This window comes from Accipiter gentilis, chromosome 13 (genome assembly GCF_929443795.1).
Source record: "Accipiter gentilis chromosome 13, bAccGen1.1, whole genome shotgun sequence".
NCBI lineage: Eukaryota > Metazoa > Chordata > Aves > Accipitriformes > Accipitridae > Astur > Astur gentilis.
The window spans coordinates 19,807,910-19,831,234 of record NC_064892.1 but is presented as its reverse complement, the minus strand read 5'-3'; the positions used below and the strand labels follow the sequence as shown (position 1 = coordinate 19,831,234).

At 34.9% G+C, this 23,325-nt stretch overlaps 1 protein-coding gene across 3 annotated transcripts in view; it reads right to left on the bottom strand.

The window, feature by feature from the left end:
- Positions 1-2,946: 2,946 nt before the first annotated feature.
- The window catches only part of DACH1 (dachshund family transcription factor 1), a 366,571-nt gene continuing 346,192 nt past the window's right edge, over positions 2,947-23,325 (bottom strand). For all 3 annotated transcript variants that reach the window (XM_049815997.1, XM_049815999.1, XM_049815998.1), the window contains one exon: positions 2,947-3,430. In XM_049815997.1, coding sequence (XP_049671954.1) covers positions 3,393-3,430 — 38 coding nt within the window. In that variant the 3' untranslated portion in view covers positions 2,947-3,392. The remainder of the gene's footprint in view (positions 3,431-23,325) is intronic.

The window sequence follows — 23,325 nt, the reverse complement described above, 5'->3', positions numbered from 1 at the left end:
CATCTCTACCTGAAAAAAAAAAAATCACCCTTTTTTTCCCCTTACAATACCACTTAATGATATGCTAAGCCAGAGCTATTTCTCTCTCCAAATGCCTGTTTAAATGTTTAAATACTCGCTGTTTGTTAAAAAATGTGTTAGGATACCAAAGTTTATCAAGTGAAGGAGATCTGAGACAAAACCAACGGGATTACCCCTGCATTTTTGTAGTTAGGGGAATAATATGTTTTGTTCCATCAATGTGTCCACTTTACATTATTCAGCACAAAGCTTTGTGAAATAAGAATCATGGGAATATCACAATATAAAGGAAAAAGGTACAAATAACAGCTTCATAAACTGAGAAATGTACATAAATAAATCATGTAGATGGGGGCAGTTTGCTTAGCTGGCAAGAAAAAAATATGGAAAATCTGCTTGTTAAACAATAACCACAGAGTGTGCTTTTATGATGTTTTTCACCACAGTAATTCATATTAGAGATAGAAGCAGTTGCATGTTAAATAAAATCATTCAGCATTGTTCTCTTCACATTACAAAGAGCTGACTTATGTTGTTTTTAGATGCCTCCCATTAGAAAGTAAATATTCCTCTGATGTTATACATTTCAGAAAATTTAATAATGATGAACTGTAAATAAAGTCGCAGGGAGATTTCAGACAGTTTTATTAGCAGATTGTTGAAAAGAAAAGAAAATTAAATACAATAACAGTAAACGTGGTTCTCACATTGAAACCAGGCTCAAATAACTAGGCTACCATAGAAAAATTTCCAATTCTTGCATTATGATGTAAAAACAGATTTTTGTACAGATTTTGTACAACAAAATTCGTAATAACCTTTTTTCATTTTTAGAAAACTTTAAATATATAGATAAAAATAGACAATTTTCATAGGTCCTACATGAAGATGAGTATGTTCTGTTCCAAGGGCTTGCATAGAGCGCAAATGTGGTTATAATATAGAACAACTAGACATTAATATCTTTAAGATTACAAAAGCATATAAACAATAACATGAGCACAACTTTTCTTCATAATCTATGCAAAAAAAAAAAAAAAAAAAAATCCAAATCAAAAACCAAAACCAAAATACCAACCCAAAACCTGTATAACTAAAGAGGGGCAAAAAAATTCAACTTACAGTAACATCTCATGGTCTGTAATATTTACACTGTTTTTAGCAAGATTCTTTCTAAACATCCAGCTTATAAATTGTTTCCCCCTTAATCCTTAACATTTCCATTTATGTACCAAGCCAAACACTGAGGCATTCCCAAAGGTCTTGAAAGTATATACTGTAAAACTACTAAACCTACTTACAGGTGACTCTATGCAAGGAGCAGAGCAATGGTAGATGCTACTACATATTTCAGTTGTAGGCTTTTAATTCTCTTTCAGATATGAATGATTCAAAAGCTTGCCACAAGTCCATCTAACTTTACAGCTGTTAACCCTTTAAAGACTGCATAAGAAAAAACTGGAGTACAGAATCCCATATGTGTTCAAGCAACTATGAAAATTATGAAAGAATCATGGTTAGAAAGCAATGTCACTACAAAGTACTAGGTAACAATATTTAATGAAAAATATTGCTTAATATTTCTTTAAAAAAAATTACCGTGATGCGAACTTGTATATACATCTTTCTATTGTTAAAAAAGGATTGTGGTGGAGTAAATATGAACTGCACAAAATAAGTGTGTTCCAGTATTGCAAGGAAGACCTACAAACTATAGAAGCTCAGTGCTAGAGGTTACAAAACATTAGATTTTTTTTTTGACAAAATAATAATTAATATCCAATCAGAACTATTTTTAAAGAAATATTTAAGTTAGGCATCTTAGACATTTAAGGTTTTGATATGTTTCCATGTAATAAATAATATTTTATATGCATAAAACATTAGATGAAGAAAGCATAATCACAAAACTTACAGTAATAGCACTGATTCACAAAATCAGTCTTTAAAGGGGTAACCCAAAAGTACGCAAAGCAAAGAACATAACTTTTAGTAATGTAATAAGCACTGTGTTGCAGCTTACTTCCAGTTATCAGCACAAAGGTGAAAACACATATTGTAGCTTTCATAAAGACAGTGAAAGTAACACATAACCACCCATCCCTAAGACAAGGTGGGAGGGACAACAGACTTCAACTGTATCACTCAGTTCTACGTGGAATTGGACTGATACATCAAGTGTTTGTTAGGTTTTCTTTTTTTAGCAACATTGACGTAATATGACATTAACATATAAAAATATTTCTGGCATTTTGACTTGCTGCTCAGCCACAGTCCATTCTTAAAAGTGCACTAATCAGGGCACTAACCAGGGCTCAATATACAAATAAAAGTGGCTGATACAGAATTCTGACTTGTTACCAGATGCTTAAGATCTCATTCAGTAATACTGTGACTCCAGGACAAATATTTACATGCCTGCATGCGTTAAAACTAGAAAGGTGTCGTTCTGACCAACAGGGTGACAAAACAATATTATCTAAAATTTTCATTTCCTAAACTCTAGATTTCTACTGCATACATAATACCTTCCTTGTGTGATTTGTGTTATATACTGTACATGTGACCAACAGTTTGATAAGAAGCAAAGTTTTTTATTTCATAAACCCCTGACAGTTTACAATGAGAAATTATTACTCTTTTTATCGTATTTTTTTATTTTAGGAAAAGAGACTTTGTGAACAGTAAAACAGTTTGTTTACATTCAGCATTTCTTTTCACTTACACAAAATTCCATTTCACTTAATGTAGTCTAACATACATGTGTTGGTCTCTCGGAAAGCATGTGGAAAAAATGTCTTTAGAAGAAAACCCACGATCATAGTTTGAAAACTGAATTTATAAATTTTTTTTTTTCTTTTACCTTTTTTTTTTTTTTCCTTTTTTTTTTTTTTTTAATAAGAATCCTCTTATGCCCTCTAGAAGTTCATTTCTGAGCTGTCTTGCTGGTTTCGGTATGATATAACAGTCTGTAAGTGTACTTGGACACCGCTGGAAGGATCATTTGATGTGCTCAAATATAGAATCATCAGAGGAGGACAGAGTCTGCATTCCTTGAAAAAGGGAATACTCAGCCTTGTTCTGACCCGCCTGTAATTTTGGATACAATAGTCTGGCGCAGAGATGCAGATTTTCACTGTAAGAAGAGTGCTACTGTACATTTACAAACATTCTCTAGGTCTCCGGGTCGAGCCACGGGAGACAACCAAAGGAGGACACTCTTGCAGAATTCTTTACATTTTTGAAGAACATTGATAAATGAAGTTGAGGAAGTCGCCTTGAAAACGCTTTGTTTCCACAGAACTCCTTATGAGCCAATGTCTTACTGCAAAGTTCTTTACCGTAGCACAGGTATCTTCAGCAGGAAAAATTCAATACATGACAGTAGTTTTCAAATAAAGTCTTCCATCTAAAATATGAAAAACAAACATTTGCTTTATATATTTGTATCTGCAATGAATCGAAAAGAGGAAGAAACCCACAAGATTTAAAACCTCAGCGGATGTAGTCCTCCCATAAATCTGTGAAATGCCACCTATGGTATTTTACATTTAAAATAAAAGAATAATAAAACCTGAACATCAACACTGCAATTTCATCTGACAGTGGTCAAATTAACTCTGTTTAAAATTACACGCACTTTGCAAGTTGTGAATACTGTAACACCTTCTAAAGCTTTAATACGTGCTGCGCTCATATCAGTGCTAGAGCACTAGGAATGTAGGTGGAGCTTCTGTGCATGTGTTTTTACTGATATGCAAACTTAACTGAATAGTGCTGAACAGCAATTATTTCCTTCATGGTTGCAGAGCAAAAATCTTCTTGCATGCAATCGTTAGTACTCCCATCACTAAAGGCATAGCTCATACTTTCTGATTTAGCTATGTTGTTAAATATACCATGTAATGTAACCATTGTGCACATTTGTAGCTATTTATATAGAACCCAGTATAGGATATTTAATCGGTATCAGTGAAGTATAGCCTCCTTCCCCCATAAATGAGATTAACTGAACAATTACTATGTTAAAGATGTAAGCACATCTCTCTCAACACTTTTTCCACCCAAGTGAGGAGCATATATTTAAGTGAGATATGTATGATGGAGAAGGAACATAAGAAACAATAAGCTCACCTAGCTAGTAACTGTTGATCTAGAAAAACTTGAAGAGAACATTCTGCCGTAACATATTTTCAACTAATTTACAAATATAATGCAATTTTTTCTTCACTGGAGACATGAACATTTTCTATGCACCTATTCTCATAGCAATACAAAGTTTTTTTGGTGTTTTTTTTTTTTTTTAAACAGGAAACAGACAGCAAAACTTCTTAGTTTTCTGACCTGTAGGATAGAAAGTGTTGCTCCCTTGTGAGTAAAGCATATCAACCCCCCACAGTGCACCATTACAAAACACTACTTATATTTTAGAACATAATACATCTGGAAGTACAAGCTGTATCTCAGCTCTTGAAGTCCGCATGAACCCCTTCTTTGGGTCCAAGTGAAATCAGCAAACATTTAAAAGATTTCAGAGGGTTTTGTTTCTGGTTTGGTTTTCTTAGTCTAACCTTTATACTCCAAATCAGTCTTTAAAATTCTTATTAGATATACAGGAAAGAAACTGTGTGAGATAAGCCTATATAAATGAATGCTGAAATTTTTGAAATGCTTGGCTATGATTGAAACACGTGGCATCACTTCCACAAGCTTACTGTAACTGTTGAGAGAAAGAAGCATTTAACTTGAAAGCAGACAAATGTACATCACATACGGCTGTAAAATTCATCCCTTCTGCAACCCCCTTTTCAAATTCTATTGTCTAGTTTCTATCAGAACTGCCGGGGAAAAAAGGAGGCAGTAGAATTGCTCACTCTGTTGCAGTGATTCTTATCTAGTGTCCCTCTGGTTTTCCTTTTCCACCACTAGTTTTCTTTTGCAAGCTTCTGGGGTGTACGCCCTTTGGCCACTTTCTCCCACCTTTACACTTTCCTGCCCCTTTTCCCTACTTTTTTACATTCCTAGCTTTTTTTGGCAGAGTAGATGATAACTTTCCCACCAGTTAAGAGTGCTTCCGCTCAGAACCATTTCCACATTCTCATTGCTTTTTACAGTCTTTGTGCACTGAAGAGAGATAGAAAGAAACTGAGTAAGGCCTTAACTTGAAGACTTTTTAGTCTTATCTAATGCATGAAGAGCAACCAAAATGCTTATGGGAATTCGGGAGAGAAAGAAGGAACCTCTGAAATGGAGCTTGGTAAAACTGAAGGCCTAGTAAACCATCTCAAAAGAAAACCTGTGTCAACTATAGGATAGCCAGAGCTGCTGCTGGCTATAGTTGCATATAATTCTCCCAAACATATTGAATAAACACAATAGACATTTACGGCACTAAAGCTGTCCAGATACCTCTGTAGGAGAATTACTCTGCATATATGCCAGCACTTTGGCTATCCTGAATGCACACTTGCTAATGAGTGCTATGCGTAATTCCCACACCTAAACATTAAGATAACCTACAGTCAGTAACTTGTATTTTATTTTACTATGTTAGGTCTCCATATACCTTTTAAAATAAAATATTTATTAAAACATATTCTCAATTAAAAATACAGCTGTAGAAAGCGGAATCCTTGTAGCAGCCAACAAAAGATGAACAATCTGCAGAGAACAGCAGTACATTTTCAAAAGTCAGCTTTATTTTACACTGCTTAAGGACCCAATCTGGCAGTGAAGTCAACAGGAGGTTTTTCACTTTTAATGGAAGACACTATCAGATCCTCTATTCTGTATCCACAGACAATGAATAATAAGAGAAATGGGCAGCATTACAAAGCATCTTCCTTACAAAGTAAGAGGATATTTGTTTATATAGCTTAAAAACATTTATGATGGATATATACACTAAGCATAAATCTTCCTGTTCCTCAAATAACTATATGATGAACCATTAAAAGTGCAATTAAATAATCTGTATTGATAATGGACTTAAAATGCCATATAAGAACTCAGCAGCTGATCTAATATAATTGCTAGGCTTATTATAAAACAGATATATTCTCTACTAACGTGTTTGACTAATTCCCCTAACATATGGGAAAACGCAGAAAGTATTAGATACATCAACTTTAAAATAAATCCTGCCATGTTATGATATAGATAAAGCAATTCCATGATTAAGTCATACTTAGTAAGAATTCAAAAGTTGCTAAGAATTCTAAAATATTTCCTTTATTTACTCAAGAATAGTCATGAAAGAATGAGGTGCAAAATGAATATCCTTTTCTTTAGAACCTATAATGCCAACATGGAAAAAAAATCAGTTATCTGTGGAATGGCCCACCACCCTCTCAAATCATGAGTTGGGGAGAAGATGGAGAAATAATTTCTGTAGGCTTTATACTTTTCTTCCCACATGCTCCTGTGTGTAGCTGAGAAGTTCAAGTAGCCACTCATGAAGAATGTACACCAGGCAAATAGCACTGCACTTCAGAAATATGAAGACTTCAAACTATGCTAGGAAAAACAGAGGTAACTCACAGCTCTGCAGAGGAACGATAACCTCGCATCATGCTGCGGTGACCAAACGCAATACCTATATCTGATTGCTGTCCCGTTTCCTTTTCAGACTCCTATTCCCTTCTTCCTAACCATTTTTCTCTCAATTCTTGTTGTTCAGAGGTTCTTCCGAAATGACTGGAACTTCTCAATGTTGTTGTCAAAGCCACCGGAATCACTTCGCCTCTAGGTGTAGCCAGTGTTCCTATCTGAATACCATCAATTACCACTGATAGGCCTTCATGATTTCAAGGTTAAAATCATAAGCAAAACCTACCAATCATGAGGGTGACCAGTGATCAAAAAAATCAAGCAAGCTCATCCTTTGCAACTTAATGTGAAAAAGCCACTACTCCTAAATCACAAATCATGAGCTTGCCTCTGCTTCCTGCCTCCTGATCAGCTTTTATTTAACAATTATATATGCATGTTGCATTACTTTCTATTGTTAACAAATGCAGAATTTGTCTATCTGCATAAAACCAATTTTATGCAAAACAAATACAGAATATACTATTCACACAAAGGTAGATATATGCACACAAACATATACTACACAAACACACATACATAGTGTTCTCTAAAAACGTTTACAACACTGGAGTATATTTTTAGACTACTGAAAACTTATGATCTGTGGTAAAGCTTCCCAAATTTACACACTGTTATATACAATATAAATACATAAAACTTTCACTCTTAGGAAATCAAGCAAAAACACAAACTGGGAAAATACTGCTAAATTTCTTAACAGAACTGTGCATGATTAGCAGATTGCTCTTTTGCAAATGGCAGCGTTCAGCAAGATCACACAAGCTCATGTTAGTAACTGAAACTGAAAATGCCACTACTCCTAAATCTCATTTGTTTTTGTCTGTGGACTGATATGACAGAAATTCTAGCTAGAGTGAGGGAGTGTTTTTTTAGATCAACCCTTTTTAATTAAGACTCATTTTGAGGTTTTTGAATGAACATGCCCAAATAGTTGAAAGGTCATAAATGTTATAAAAAACAAACAAATGGAACTGACGTAAAAGTTTGCAATGCTGAAACAAATCATATGTCTTGAAATGCATTCCCACAGGGATGTCAGCTGGAGAATGATTCACACTAGTGTTCTGTGGGCAGCTTGTGGTAAGTATCTCTATAGGCCCAACATTTTCTGAGATAAAAATGTAAACCCACGCAAACATAATTCCTATTAATATGCATCCTTGTAAAGTGACAAAAATCTACAATGAAATGTTAAGTTTGGTCTTAGGTTGCAAACTAAATAAATCATCCATTAGATCGTAATGCATGTATTTCTGCCACTCAATGCAAGTCACACTGGGGTTGTTTGCCATCCAAACATAAGATATTTTAGTTTGTATTCTGAGAGCTGCCGTAAAAAACAAACATAACAGTGATCATCATGACTTTTGTAGGAGCATACTGAAGTCTTTGGTTTATGAAAATCTGCAAATCAACATCAAAGGTGTGGTGTCACACCTGAATTCAGTCAATTGCTATCATATAAAAGCCTGCAGAGGAAAACTCTCCTTAGTAATAGGATAAAGCGTTCCTTATAGTTAGGAGCTTTGGGGAAAAAAATGACCAACCAACTAAGAAGATATGGTAGTATGTCACAGAGAGCTAAGAAACCCACAGAGTCCAGAGTAAAAAGAAAAAAAGGACAAAATAATGTATGAGAAAGAAAATGAATAAGATCAGAAATCTCAGTGAGAGTTTTGGAAAGTTCGGATGCCAAGGTTTGGACAATCTTTTATTAATTTATTATTAGTTGTTATTTTTTATGATCGTAAGTTGTGAGCTGTAGAAGAGTAAATGCCAGCCCATGATCCAGGAACCCTTACATCAAAGCAGCCTCAATTTTAGTCACTGGAGTTCCTAACTACAGTTAATATAATTTTGTCAGATGTGCACAGGCCAGTGATATAAGTTGATCTTCACTCAAAATGGGTCTTAAGGTTATTTGAATGGTGTGGATCTATTAACCTCTTTGTGCTTTCAAAGTAAAGAACACCTACTTTAGGTTGATTTCTCTCTCATTAGTAAGAACACAACCAAACAAGTGAGGATGGGAACTTTATTCCGAACTCTGACTCCAAAATGATCTGTGATCGCACTTTTCTGTTTTTCTGTTTTCTCTTTAAACCTTTCTCTCTTTTCTTCCCCTTCTCTTTTTAGGTAACAAGGATTCCGTGCACTGATGGTTTCTCAGTCTGTTTTCTTGTCCTTAGCAAGGTACAGCACTGTTAGCTGAGATCTCTAAGGACTATGTTAGCATAAATAACAAAAACCCCACCACCAACAACAAAAAAGCCCACGTGCGCATACTTATTTAATTGAAAGTATAGGCTCTATGCTCATAAAAATCCATTTGAAGTCCATCTCCATGGTTGGTGACAGAGCTGACCCAAGCTGGGAGTCCTCTTTTAAAATCACATGTTGCAACACAAAATCCCCAGGACTAGCCCATGTGCTCACTAAAGACAGCAGAGACCTGGTACTGAAATTCAGTATAGACACACTGTTGCACACACTACAGCCATTAAAAAAAAATAACTTCAGTTCTAGCAAGCTGAGGCAATTATGAAGCATTTCTGACTCTTTGGGCAAGAAAAGATGGCGTGGCCAGTACATGAAATCACTTGTAAGTTAGTGTAACACATATTTTGTAACTTAAGAACCATTACAGCTCTCTTCCTCAACATTTTGTAAGTTAGAATACTGAGTCAAAAATATTATGATCCATCCCCAGTCCAACAGGTTAAAAGAAATAAAATATTTGTGACATTAAATGGGGCTACTTTTATCTAAATAAAAGAAAAGCTGCTCACTTGTGCTAAAGAACATAATAAATTGTGTTTCCTGTTAGGAAGTAGCTTTATTGAAAATGGCAGCTATTTTCTCAGAAGTTATTTCCAGGCACCTGTAATCTAATGAGGTTTGTCCCTTTCAAAGAACAGTTGTACGTGCATGCCCGAATGCACACAACCTCTTCAGCCCAGAGCTGATAAAAGCATCTGCAAGCCATAGCTCAAGCACATTTAAATTATATAACTGGTTGGTTTATTTGTTTTAATAAGATGGGGCAAATGTGAATCACAGTGTACTTCTAACCTTTCATTCAACCTGATGTTTTAATCATTTGGAGGAAGAGAAACAAAACAAAAGAAAGGGATGGCAAACAAATGGTAATGATTCATGTGATATTTGATAAGACAGCAACGGGAAGTCAAAATAAAAGCAAGCATATTGTGACAGATGGAAGGGATCTTAGTCAAATTGTAACCCCTCTTCGAAAAACTTAAAGGAAGCAGCTAATTAAGGACAAAATATATTTTTGTATACTCTTCATACATTTTATTCAAAATTGAGACAAAAGAGGATTTATTTTCCACTGAAGCAGGAAGATAAAAATGGGAGTCTAACTTTTTAATCATGGGAAAATCATTTATGATGAGGTTGAGTCTTTTTCATAGTTTGCAGAGTGCGACTGAGAACATAAAGCCTGGCTTTTGTAAAATGCAGTCGTGAAATCAACTGAACATAACTTTCCATAATTTTCCTGACAAAATGCAAAACAATATGTTGTGAGGGGAAAAGACTCCTCCCAGTGTGCGAGGTTAATTAGAACACTGAAGCTTTACAACTTGACACTGAAAAGAAGGGACAGAGGGATCTATACTGTCCTGACATTGCTACTGAGAGCAAAAGTAGATCATGTATTGGGGAATATGGATGGATCCACTGCCCTCTTCCCAAGCAGAATTAGATCGGAGTACAGGAGATGTAGGAAAGCAGGCTCAACTGTTGAGGCTTTGAAATTTGAGCAATTTGTTCTCTAAAAAAAAGTGTGTATCTATCCAGTTTTTATGCAAAGATGGGTGATTTCACACTGCATGTTCAATAAACTCATGCAAATATGAAGTATGTAAACATATTTGGCCAAACACTACCCTAGTTTGCCCTTTGTATAACACCAATAAATTAGTTTCAAATTTGCATATTGTTATTAATCATACACCTTTCATTTCTCTACTTAACATTCATGTACAAATATATTTGTGTTAATACTCAGTGCAAATATTCAGGAGACTGAGATGATCATGTATTTCTTTTTAAAATAATAATTTATATTTAGGAGATTTTAATTCTACATCTAAGTTTCCGGACATAAAACTAAAACATGGATATGTAAAAAAGAGTGTCTAAGCACCTTTTTTTGCAGTTATTTTAACTATTGAACTCTCAGGATCTTCTTTCAGTAATTTTATTATGTGTTTTAATCATGAATATATGTTTTCATTATATCACTGAATACTGCAGGAGCAAGATAAAGGTCAGCAATCTGGTCTTTAGTAAACTAACAAAGTGATGGACTACCTGAATATGTCACCTTGTATTATTTAAAGTTCATACAGAACACACAAAGCTTGCCATTTTGAGCACTGAAAAGATTGAACTGGCAAGGTGAGAAATTATTTGAAAGAAGTAAGATTAAAAAAAATCACACTGTCTTTTATTGCTCCTTTATGAACTTAGCAACCCTTTTTCTATTTGTATAAACAGAACAAAAGCATATCCAAAAAAAGACATCAGAACTGATTACTTATAAGCACTGAACCTGAGTCACTAAGGCATTGTATTGTGTCTTCTGTTGGTAAAAAAAATAAAAATAATAAAAAAACCAACAACAGATAAAAACCAAAACAAAACACCTTCAACTGAAGAATCATGCGGAAAAGTTATTAAAGGATGAAGTCACAGCTAAATACGATCAGCTTGTGAGCTTCCACAGCTCATTGTGTTCAGTGGTGTTTGTAACACAGTGTAGGTAATTTTTGTGCTGAACAATCTGTCCTGCATTAAACAGTTTTAAATTCTGCAAAAAAGTGTGCTTTATTTGCTATCATGTTTTCAGAAACATAAACAACTTTTTTTTACTATCTTTTTAGCAAGCCAACCAACAAGCAACCTTGGATTTGAGAGCATAAAATGGAGAAAGAGTTGAGTATTGGAATGTGGTTTCTGCCTGATACTTTTTTTTTTCCTTGTAAAGTCTTGATGGAAACAGAAATTACTATTCATCTTTTATTCTGATTGCTCTTCTTTCCACTTTTCTCAATTTTGCCTCCTTTTTTAGTGCTTTGCTCGAACAATCACTTTTTTACACTAAACATCATCACCAAAGTAATCTTACATACAAAATCTCAATCATAAAGTTAATCTTCAAACAGGCTTAAAAAAATAAGTATTTTTCTCTCTGGAGAGGAAAACAATGGTCATAACATGAAATCTGAATAAAACACAATAGATCAGCATTTGTTGGGAGCTTTCAGCAGATTTTGCTTCTGAGTTGAGATCAAATTACAGAAAAAATCTATGCAAAAGCATATACAAGTTAGTCTTTCTTAAAAACTATACTCCATACACACACATACAGATCCTTTCCACCACTGAACTAGAAGCTAATAGTATTAGCATGATACATGTGTTTACAATTACAGATCACGCAATAAAGTGTGGATTAATAAAGATCTTTTATGAAAGTCTGAAAAAAGTAACACGGGTCATGATTTTTCTACTAGGAATAGCTGTGGCCAGGGTTAGTACTAGCAATCTATTGTTTCCATCACCAGACAGTGTGAAGTTAATTTCCTTCAGCATACACAAATCGTTTATGAAGACAAGCTCTTCTAAAGTATTACCTTTTCTAGAGGTTTAGCTCACACTACTTTTTAAAATAGGAGAAGACTTATCTAATACCTACTGCTATGCAGAGCATCTCTCCTGATTCACAGAATCACAAACCCACCTCATTCTTCTCTACAAACTACTTCTTTTCTAAACAAATAATTTTCATTTGATGTAATACCCCAATAACTAAAAGGCAGACTAGTATTTTGTTGTTTTCAGATTAGACTTAAACCCCACAATTAATAGAGGAGTATGATCTGGCTTTTCCTTAATCCCGGTTACTGAGATGTCATTTCAAATGCTGCAAAGGTTACTGGAAAATAGAGGCCATTTAAAGAAAGCATTTAGCTTTACTACTTACATTAACCTGCATACATCAATTCTGGAATGTGTGGAATCCTTTTCTAATATCAATATCACATTAACACCACATTTTTCTTTAATACCCAACCACCCTTGTTCTCATCTGTGTGCTAAAACAGAGTAAGAGCCCAATGCAAAACATGAAGAAATAGTCACATGCAGAACAGGAAGGAATGAGGCTGTAAAATAGATGGATTGCACGGTAGCAAGCTTATGGAAAATCTATTAAGGATGCATGGGATGTCAAAACATAGGCAATATAAGCTTGCTGCTTTTAGGTATTTTGTATGAAAGCAAGCTTATGGAAGACAATGGCACCTAGCAGTCAGCTCCAGAACAGGAGTCAAGGTGAACAGAAACCAAAACAAAAGTCATGCCCTAAGAAATGAGCAATGAATTGAAGTCACACATTATCCTTACTACTACACAGAAATATGAATAGACCTTAACGAAGTTTCTGGGGCTTAGCATGAGAGACACAACTACAAAACTGAAAAAAACCCAACCCAGCTCATGTTCAATTTGAGGAAGACTTCAAGCTGGAAGATGCATATGGGGTTTAACCTAGTGGTTAGCTATGAAGCAGTCCTTAAACAAAATGCTTTTGTTCCTATAAGGAATGAAAAATACTAGCATTGTAAATTACATGGGAACTTGTTTCCGTGACAAGTGCTAATGATGGCCCGGGCAGACTGTTTTCAATTCATAATTCAAACTAGTTCCCCGAACGGACAGTAAGCTTCCATCTTGAGCGTATCTTCATAGATGCATTTAAGTACTGCGGTGACAGGCCAACCTTTCCCATTCCCTCTCAGTGGTAACATAATTCCAGATAGGTACTTCAAAATTATTATTCTACCCTCCCAGGAAAAACTCAATTAGCCTTAGGGCCAGGTGGTTTGAATTTGGCACCACTCTGTGTCTTTGCCAATAGAGATTCCGCAGAAAAAACAGCATGTCATGACAGACTGTGTCCTGGATGCACCCCACTACAGAAATCCCAGAACATATGGAAGCAGCATGCTTTCCCAGAGAGAACTTAGCACCATGGTCCATCATCAAAAAGTAAGCAAGAGCAAAGCGAAGGGCTAAATTAAACCACAGAGCAGTCCTAAACAGTGACTCCGGGATCGAGTGACTACCTTGGAGTCAGAAGCAATGACCTGTGCAAAATATCTGAAGTGTAAAATTTTCTTGCTTGGAAGTGTGATTTTGTCAAGACAAGAGGAAATGAAAAATGTTACTTCATGGTTGCTTTTTCTCTCTTTTTTCCCCCCTAGCTTTCCACTTACACTGTTTATTTTCAATAGTAACATATTAATACCGTTGTACAAGTCACTTGCAGGACCTCCCCTGGAACAGTGTTTAGGAAGTTGGTTACCCATGCTCAAGGTGAATTTAAACTGGAATAATTTCAGAACAGACTACTAGTATAACACAAGGAACAGAGTCCACAACATGAAAAATAAAATTAATTTATATGCTTACCTTAGAAAAGCAACAATTATTTCCTGTATATACATTAAATAGTAAAAAAGAGACAGAAAACAGCTCTGTTTTCTATAGCAGGAACTCAGTTCTGGTGTAGCTTTCCAAGATGATAGATGTATTAAAATGGCCTTTAAGATGGTATTTGTGATATGATAGCCCGCAAATGCAGATTTTAAAGTCCATCTAGTCCAATCCCTAATGCTATACCATTTTAGCAGGAAGAGAGGCAAGAACTGAGTATATCCTGAATGTATTTACTGAATATCTGGTCTGGTAAAATAGACTTGGCTATGAAGTTAATTTTGACTGGAAAATCTAAGAGAGTCATAGGTTTTACAAGAATACAAAAAAACCTACAGGGAAACCTTAGTTGTTAATTCCTAAAATTAGGACTCTTATGTGCACTGAATGTTTAAGATCAAACTCTGGAACTATTGCCCATTTGGAACTAGAATAGAACTGATTTTTGCAAGTTTTAATAGTGTTTTAGCATTTCAATATTTTAGCATTGGGAACCAGATTGCTTAGGATGGCATAGTTACTGCAGTGATAGCAACTGTGATTGTCATAACAAATTTGATGATAAGGTTGAAAATGGAACTGATCCTCTAGTCAGTTATACCACTTTTATGATGCTTCCAGTATTTCCAGTGAAGCCAAGGAGTCTGATCCAACCACAATATTTTTATGTTCAATTCATCAATGTGCAAACATACTGTTCTCTCTTCAATGGCTAAGAGTGTATATCTTTGAGTCAGAGTGTAAAGCTAAAAATGAGAGCAAATTATTGCTGCTTTTTATTTTATGTTTGTATTCAATATAGCTTGATTACTTGAAAGGACTTGTAGCCAGCATATTGCAGTATGAAACAATGTCATGAAAAATACATGTCTTTAATGCAAGGGTTGCACCGACAGTTTGTCACAGGCAAAATCTGCAGAATCAACAAAGAGACTAAATAAACAAGTCAAAACTTGAATTATCTAATATAGCATTGTATATTTTTAACAATCTCTATTCTAATGTCATGCACATAAACCAGCACTGTAAATTTTTTTGGTCCTGACTTCATAACACTTTGCTTCCAAGGCCAGCTGTAGCACTTTGTGATCCATCCTTTCTAATGTCCATGACAAAACACACTATTATTGTATTGCTGCTTTTCCTAAGCTATTAGAGGCTGCATCACTTTTAAAAAATAAAGTTGACAAGAATATAATAGAAAAAATGTTCCTTTTACCATTACTGTTACACACTTTGTGTTTCTCAACTAGGAAAAACAAAATGACATCACATTATCGTTATATATGCTGCTGTCTCCCAGGATGTCCTTCAGGTGTTATGGAACCTTACAATGACCAAAATACTTCCTGTGAAGGGTTGAAAAGCTAAAGATTTCTTTTTAAAGCTAGCAGTCTATTCTATAGAATAGATTTTCCTCTTTACAAGCCAGCTGGCAGTTCACTGGAAGAATACTTAATATAGATATATGCTGACAGCAAATTTTAGCTATAGATGGAACGTGATGCTGGCTAAGTATTCCTTCCAAATGTGTTAATTTTAGTTCCACTTCCTTTACACTTACTTTTCTTACTTGATTTATTTCTTTTCTTTTTTGTCTTTCATAGGAACTTGAGATACTAATAGAGATGGGTCAAGTTCCAAATCAAATCCATGGGAAAGCTGACTGCTTGAATTATACAAAGCCTAAATTGTTTTATGTTATCATTCTTAATTATATCAATATAAAAATAACCACCGCTAGAAAATGCTATTTTTAGAATTAAAATAGATTTGGCATAGTAATTGGTTGCTTTGCTGGTTTACAATAAAGCATTTATATGAATATTACAGACATACTAAGAATTTGTTTATCTTAAAACAAAATACAATATCTCCTATTTCTGAAGGACATAAAAATATGTTTTGTTCTTTTTTTTTCATCATACTGGCAAACAGTACAAAAGTACAGAAGCTAAAATCTTTGGCCACTTCAAAATTAAACCATCAGACCCTAGTTTAAATTAATATAGCTTTACTGATGGCAAGGGTATCTTTTTTTTTTTAACTGACATAAGGATAATAAAGCAATTGAGTTGGAGTGCTATTTTAGGAAGGTGGTTGCCTTCTTAACTCTTAACACTGTTCAAAGTGCTGCCTGCCTGATACAATCTCACCATAGAGTTTTATTAACATTTTAAGTCTAACTGCTTGTTTGCCTCTTGAATATATTTAGTCAATGTTGAACTCTCATTCTTTTTAACAGGACTTCTGACCCCACAGCTAGTTTAGGATTATAAAAGGGAGACTGTCACCTATTACACCAAAATGCTGCCACTTGGTAATATACCACCTTTGATCGGACACAGAATAATTGAGATAAGTCAGTCCATTAAATTTTTCTCATATGAAAATCCAGGCAGGCTGCCTTTACACGAAATTATGGCTATCAAGTATTTCCTTACTAAATCCCATAAAATATTTTTCCATCTATTTCCCTGTACCAGATTTGAAACTAACTATAATTTGTTGATAATAGTTGTAAATTGCTACATCTTGCATCACTTCTCTTTGCCACTTTTAATGCCTGGGACTCTGATCAGTCACCAAAGAAAATATAAAAGCAGAAGTTAATAACGTAAGTGAACTTCTATTGTGCCTTTCATCCAAGAACCAGAATGCTTTACAAACATTAATTAAGTTTCACAACACCCTTGTGAGATACCAAAGCACTGGTGCTGCCATCAAGAAATCAGAAGACTGCATAAAGATTTGGTTCTGGCTTAAGGCATTGGTTAAAAATGCACCGAAGCATGCTAAACAAACTATTCCTTTACCGTATCATTCAATAGCAAAACATCAGACGTAAAGCATATAAGCAACCCGAACAAATGCCACCATTTTAGTGGTGAAATGGATACTCTCCATTTGACTCTGCTTGCTGCAAAAATGTGAAATGAGCAAAGACAGTGACTGCTTAGCATATACTTCTTGTGAGTGTCACATGCTACATTTATCCTTTGCAATTAGACTGTCTTGGAGTATAATTACAACTCCTGATATAAAATGGATTTATTGTATGGAAAAAAAAAATCTGTAAACAACACCAAAACAAACAAACAAACAACAGCCCCCCCCCCCCCCCCCCCCAACCCCCCAACGAAATTACCTTCTCACCTCCAGAAACTGAATTCAGGTTTTCTGGAACGTGACTGAGACTACTAAATTTGTTTGTAGAGGTTTACCCCAGGGTACTCTAGTTACGCTCCTTCCATAGACAAAGGAGAAATATAGACACCTACTTTATGAAGTGATGAACTGTACTGTAGATGTTTCTCTCTACTCCCTCCACAGAGGGTCAAGGATGACAAGCACAGATGTAGATGTCTACATGGTAGACTTCTGTGCTTCATCAGATTAATTCCAGCCCACGTCTCGTTTGCAAGCAAAACTACGTTTAAATGGAGAAGCATTTACTAGTTGTCCATTACAAATTAGTAACGATATAGTACAGTTAGAGTAAAATACTGCAACTGTATTAGTAATACGATACCATTTTCCCTTCTAGAGTTCTGTGATACTTTATCTACCTCTGTTTCTGCCTCTCTATTTATGTCCACTTTTGTTCTTATTTCAGAGGTTTTTGAATGCTTCTTTAGACTGTTGTTTCATGCCTTGTGCCTCCCACAGTAGCATCCAATTGAAATAAATGCTGCAAGGCTTCAGGATTAATGCAGAATTCAAGTTATCCTTTCTACATTTGAGGGTCATGCTTTATGCAACTTTCAAAACTGTACAGTACGGAAACATTACAGAATTATACCAAGCAGAAAAGGGATTGTCAGGCATGGATTTTTTTCCAGAAGTGATGCACAATTACTCATTTCCAACATCAGTAGTTACAAGAAGTGACTGAAATGCAGCTGCTCATAGTGTGTTTACTGTCACAAGTGATGTTGGAATTCTGAGGCAAGCAAAAAGGAAAATACACAACAGATGAGATTCATCACATTAACTTCACACACCTGCACTGTAGATAGCTGTGTTTGAGCCCGTTTTGTAGACTCCCTTTATAATCAATGAAGAAACTTGGAAGTTATGATTCATTTTCTTCAAAGGGAGAGATGTGTCTATTACTCTTCATTGACTTTAATAGGAGCCTAGCCAAATAGCTCAGATAAAGACATCTACCCCACAAATGTGTGAAGTGAAACATATCCCTCCCACTGATATTGTTTGGGTATTTTATAGATAATTACATTGCCTCAGCAGCTATTCCACACCTTCATAATACACAGCAATATCTATACTGCTATTATGGTATCAGCAAAGTTCCACTATATCTTATCAGTTGAAAAAATTATAGGATAATGTAGTAAAGAATATATGAGTCTGTATATAACCTCAATAGCTTAAACATCCGGTTTCTTAAATTCTTTTATACAATGAGTGCTGTATCTTAAAGCACTCTTAAACAGCTCCTACTTTTCTATCTCTGCAGGGCTGGCTTTCTAAGGTATTGCATGTCTAAAAGGAATTCGAACACATTAATGTGTTTATAAACTCCTTGTGCAAGGATTTAAGCATATGCAGGCATATTGAAAGTGAGTACAACACCCATTGTGCTGTTTCATTGTGCAAATATAGTTTCTTTGCATTCTAAATCCCCAATCATTTCCCTATTTCAAGTACACTTTTTTTATTCCAATAATATTGTACTTATCCTTGAAAAAAATGAAACTCCATTTCACAAATCTTACTCTGCACAGTGTTAACATTCTGTACAGAAGCTATTTTATTTTAACCATACTTTGCTATTCTTTCTCTACAGACACTATTTCCGACAATATTAAGTAGCTGATACATTACCTTGGGATTCTAGGTGGTCCCCTTTTTAAGTAATAGCCTTCACCTTTGTCCCTGAAGAACTAATCATTGTCCTCTTACACCTATTCTTTTTACAGAAATAGCTTTCTGCAAAGTACTTGATTTCTTTTCATCTCCTCACTCTTCCATATTCAAATTTTGCACAAAACTTTAATATTGATTTTTTTGCACTTCATAGTCTCATTCTGGATGTCTAGCTATTTTGGATACTGTCTCAAAGTTGCTGATCGCTGCAACCTGTCATTTAACTAGGTCCTCTGCCACTACCGTCCTTTATAACTGTTACTGTCATCAGTCTTACTCCAGGTTCAATCATTAAATGTCAGGCAGTAACTCACAAACTGTTTTTTCCTCAACTGTTAGTCTAGTAGAGTATAAACTAACCCCATATCATGTACAAACTCCTGCAGTATTTTAAATTTTAAACTACAATGTTAGTCTCTTTTTCTATACATAGTATCTGTTCTATAAAAGCTGTTATGCATCACAGGTTGACAATAATAAAAAATACCAGGGTGTTTACCTTGTCATCCCTACGTGTAAAATAATAATAAAAAAAATCATCAATTAACATGAAATTGAAGTAATTTAAAATCCCTTGAAAACTTTTGGTAGAGTGAATAGGGTTTCTCAAATTTTAAATGTTGCTGTAGTCAAAATGACACAGAATGTGCAATAATGTGTTTGTTTTTCAGACACTGTAGGTCTGAAGAGATTTTTTTGTATACTTCAATTATAAAAACATTTAAAACATACAAACTTGTGCAATTTTTATTTTAATGAAGATGAGAAGTTCATTAACGAAGATAAATATTTCATTAGATGTTAAATAAAACAAAGAGATTTTTTGGCTTCTCTCAGCACAAAATTCCTTTGAAAGATTAATTAATACATGCAAATTATGCAAATTAGACCCATGCAAATATTTTATGAAGACAATTAAGGGAACCATTAATTACTGCTTTTTTTGCTTCAGTGAGATTCATTCATTTAATTTTAATTTCACTTTAACTGTTTTGATGTATAATCTTGCAGCTAAGAACTTTATCTTTCCTAGTGGGTCACTTAAACTTATAAATTTCATCAAGTGAGCAGCAACAGAAATCTGTAAAGATATTCTCTGGGCTATGTTTAGTATCAAGAGAAATTTTTGACACAATGCACTCCTAGAAACTGCAAAACTGGAAGGGAATGTGAGCTCATTCTTGGACAAGGTTCAACTGCTGGAAAAGCAATTAATTTGCTTTGGCTGTGCTAATATAGGGGAATTAGAAAGTGTGACACAAGACAAATAGAAATAATTAGTTCTCCAAAATGATGTTCTCATTAATATGGTTTGAACAGTAGAAATAAAAAACATTATTGTGGCATGTCTGCATTCTGTCCCTAGCCACAGGAGGTAGAAAAATGCAAGATACAGCATTTTTTCACCTTTGTAGTTTGTATGGTGATGGAATTTATTTTTATTTTTTATTGTAGGTTTTAAGAAAAGCAAATTGTGGACCTGATCCTGTTATCTAAAACCTACTGCACTTGCATAAAGCATGAGTGATCCCTAGGTTTCTAGACTATTTTCTTCCTGTGAAAATATGAAGCTATAAATATAACTGACTAGGCTTTTCACAACAATACACTCAAGTTCCTAAATTGAAACTTTGATTTTGATACCGTTCATTTAAATCATGTTTTATGATATGCAATACGTAAGGTATAATATGTTTATTCTGTAGTTTAAGCTACTACAGCAAGAGACTGCTCTATCAAAAGAGTTTATGATATCCTCTCTAAATCTGGTAACATAAAAGAAGTTTTCTTTTTCCATAACATGAATACACGTACATGCATTTGGCAAAGTACATAGAGGTAGATTTTCAGTTGCTCTCATTCTTAACACTTATACCGGTACAAAACAGCTTTTCTACAATCAGTGAAAATCACTAGCTGGTACTCTTCACAAAAACAGGCTCCTAGAAGGTTGTTAAGAATATTTGCTCACTCACACTCTAAATTTCTTAGCTTGTTGCAGAATTAAAAGTAATGTAGCATTATGTGGCCTCCTCAAAATATTAAACTTTTTTATTTTTCCCCTTGCAGGTGATAGGCCTTCCAGCTGTTTACCAAGTTCCAGCTGAAGGCACCTCCCTTTGAATGTTTTGCTGTGTACATACCTTTTACCTGGAATCAGATATTAAAGTGCAATGATTTAATTCTTCTTTCAGTTAGGTGGCAAATCTACTGCATCTGACAGAAATTGAGATTTTCTCTTTAAATATGAGAGGAGAGAAAATGTGGCCATGCCTAGCTTGACATTTCTTGTTAGATGATTACTACCATTAAGAAAATTCTCAAGTGCAATGACCACAGAGGTTTAGCAAAAATATCCAAGAAAATTTCTAGAACTCACATTGTAATAATTCTGTATAAACAGAATCCTTTCTTCAGGGACATTGTTGATAAGAGACAATGTAACGAAGGACTTTAACCCGCAGTTAAAACCTAAGAAACTTTCCTATTCTTTGAATAGTCATTCATTCTTTAACAATATGGATATAATACTTCCATGTTCCTAATTTGGTAAGAATACGTCAGTTAAACATATGGATGAATGACCATAATACTTGCAAAATGCTGGGAAGTACTTTCTTCCTTGACCATCGATTCTGTTGCTAGTCAGCTTTTTTTGCAAACTTTTATTAAATGTGGCTGTCTTTAATGATTTCTTTCTAGCAAAATCTTAGAATTAGCACCTCATACTCCACCTTCTTGACTTTTCTAGACTAGCCTTTGATAAAAGGTTTTTGGTATTCAAATATTGTTCTCCCTTTGTTAGGATCTTCTTATTCTCCGTCCACATGGCTAATTTCTTCTCAGTTTGATGTTTTTAGCTTCTTCCTCAACTTTCTGTTTTAGTTTCTTAGGGCTACGATCTCCCTCCCATTGTCTCCCTCCCCATGCTTCGTATCTGAGTAGTCTAATCCACAAACAGAAATTTAGCCACCATATCCATGTTGACAATTGACACAGCCCTTTGTAATCCAGGTCTGTTCCCTTCTGTCTGACCTAAAACTTCAGTCTGTTTTTCTGATTCTCTGTGTGAATGTTTAGCTGCTCTGACAATCTCAGGTTGGGAAAACAGAGCTGTTAATCGTTCACCCCTTCAGATTCCTCCTCCTCTTTCCCACTACTACTATTACTCTTAGTCACTATGAACCATTCTTTTCATCTAGTCTGTCAGTGAAGTTCAAAATCAAGGTATCCTGTTTGTTACTTTTGACTCTTCATTACAACATAGCGTCTAAATTTCTTCTCATAAAAATTCTCTGGCCCTCATTTTCCTATCCCTCTTTCTAGCTGTACATTCCTATGCTGTTTCCCTTCATATCTTACCTACTAAGGCTTACTTCTGTCCGAGCTGTATAAACCAATTCATATGGCAAAAATATTTTCTTAGTCTGCTTCTTTGAATTGTCACTCCTTTTTAATTCCTTCACCTGCTCTTCCCTTTTAACAACTGGAAACACCGTACTTGAAAGGTTTTGCCTTACCCTTCACCTTATGTGTTACTCCTTATCAAAATGCTTCAAATTGGAGTGATGCTTCCAAATAAGCACCTCATAGTTTTTTCCTCCATTGCTCTCCACAGTTAAGAAGACTTCATGCAATGTTCACAAACTAACTCACTACGATCCTTCAGGCTTGAAATCTGGATTTGTAGGTGAGTCTGACAGCAAGACCTGAGATCAGGAATGGTACCTGAATCAGGAATGTGTTCAGGAATATGGGTTCATGAACACATACAACTTACCACATAAATAGAAGTCATTTACCAGCACGGTCACCAACATTTCGTAGTCATCATCTCATCTCAAAATGTATTTGTGTAAAGCTTTAAGGGAAATGACATTACTTGGCTATATTCCATCACTAATTTCTGTTTACCTTCGTCATGAATGGGGACAGTAATTTCAAGAATATGGTCGGGGATATAGGTAGGGATGATCATATTTAAAGATTTAATGAATACTATTGCACCATTGCTGTTTTAAGATGGGATCACCTCATAGAAGAAATGCATTGAATACTCTTCCACGTAAATGACTAGCAATTCCTTTGCTTCCTGCTGTTGCCATAGCATACTTGGGGACAGATTTGCATTTGATAACTCAGATTTAATTAAACGTTCCACCTACTTTGTGGTTTTGACCAAAACATCAAAAGGAAAGCATGTAGTAACGCATACATGCTTAGTCTTCAGCTCCTGAACTACAGAAAGCTGATACTGGTTTACCTTCACTTCTA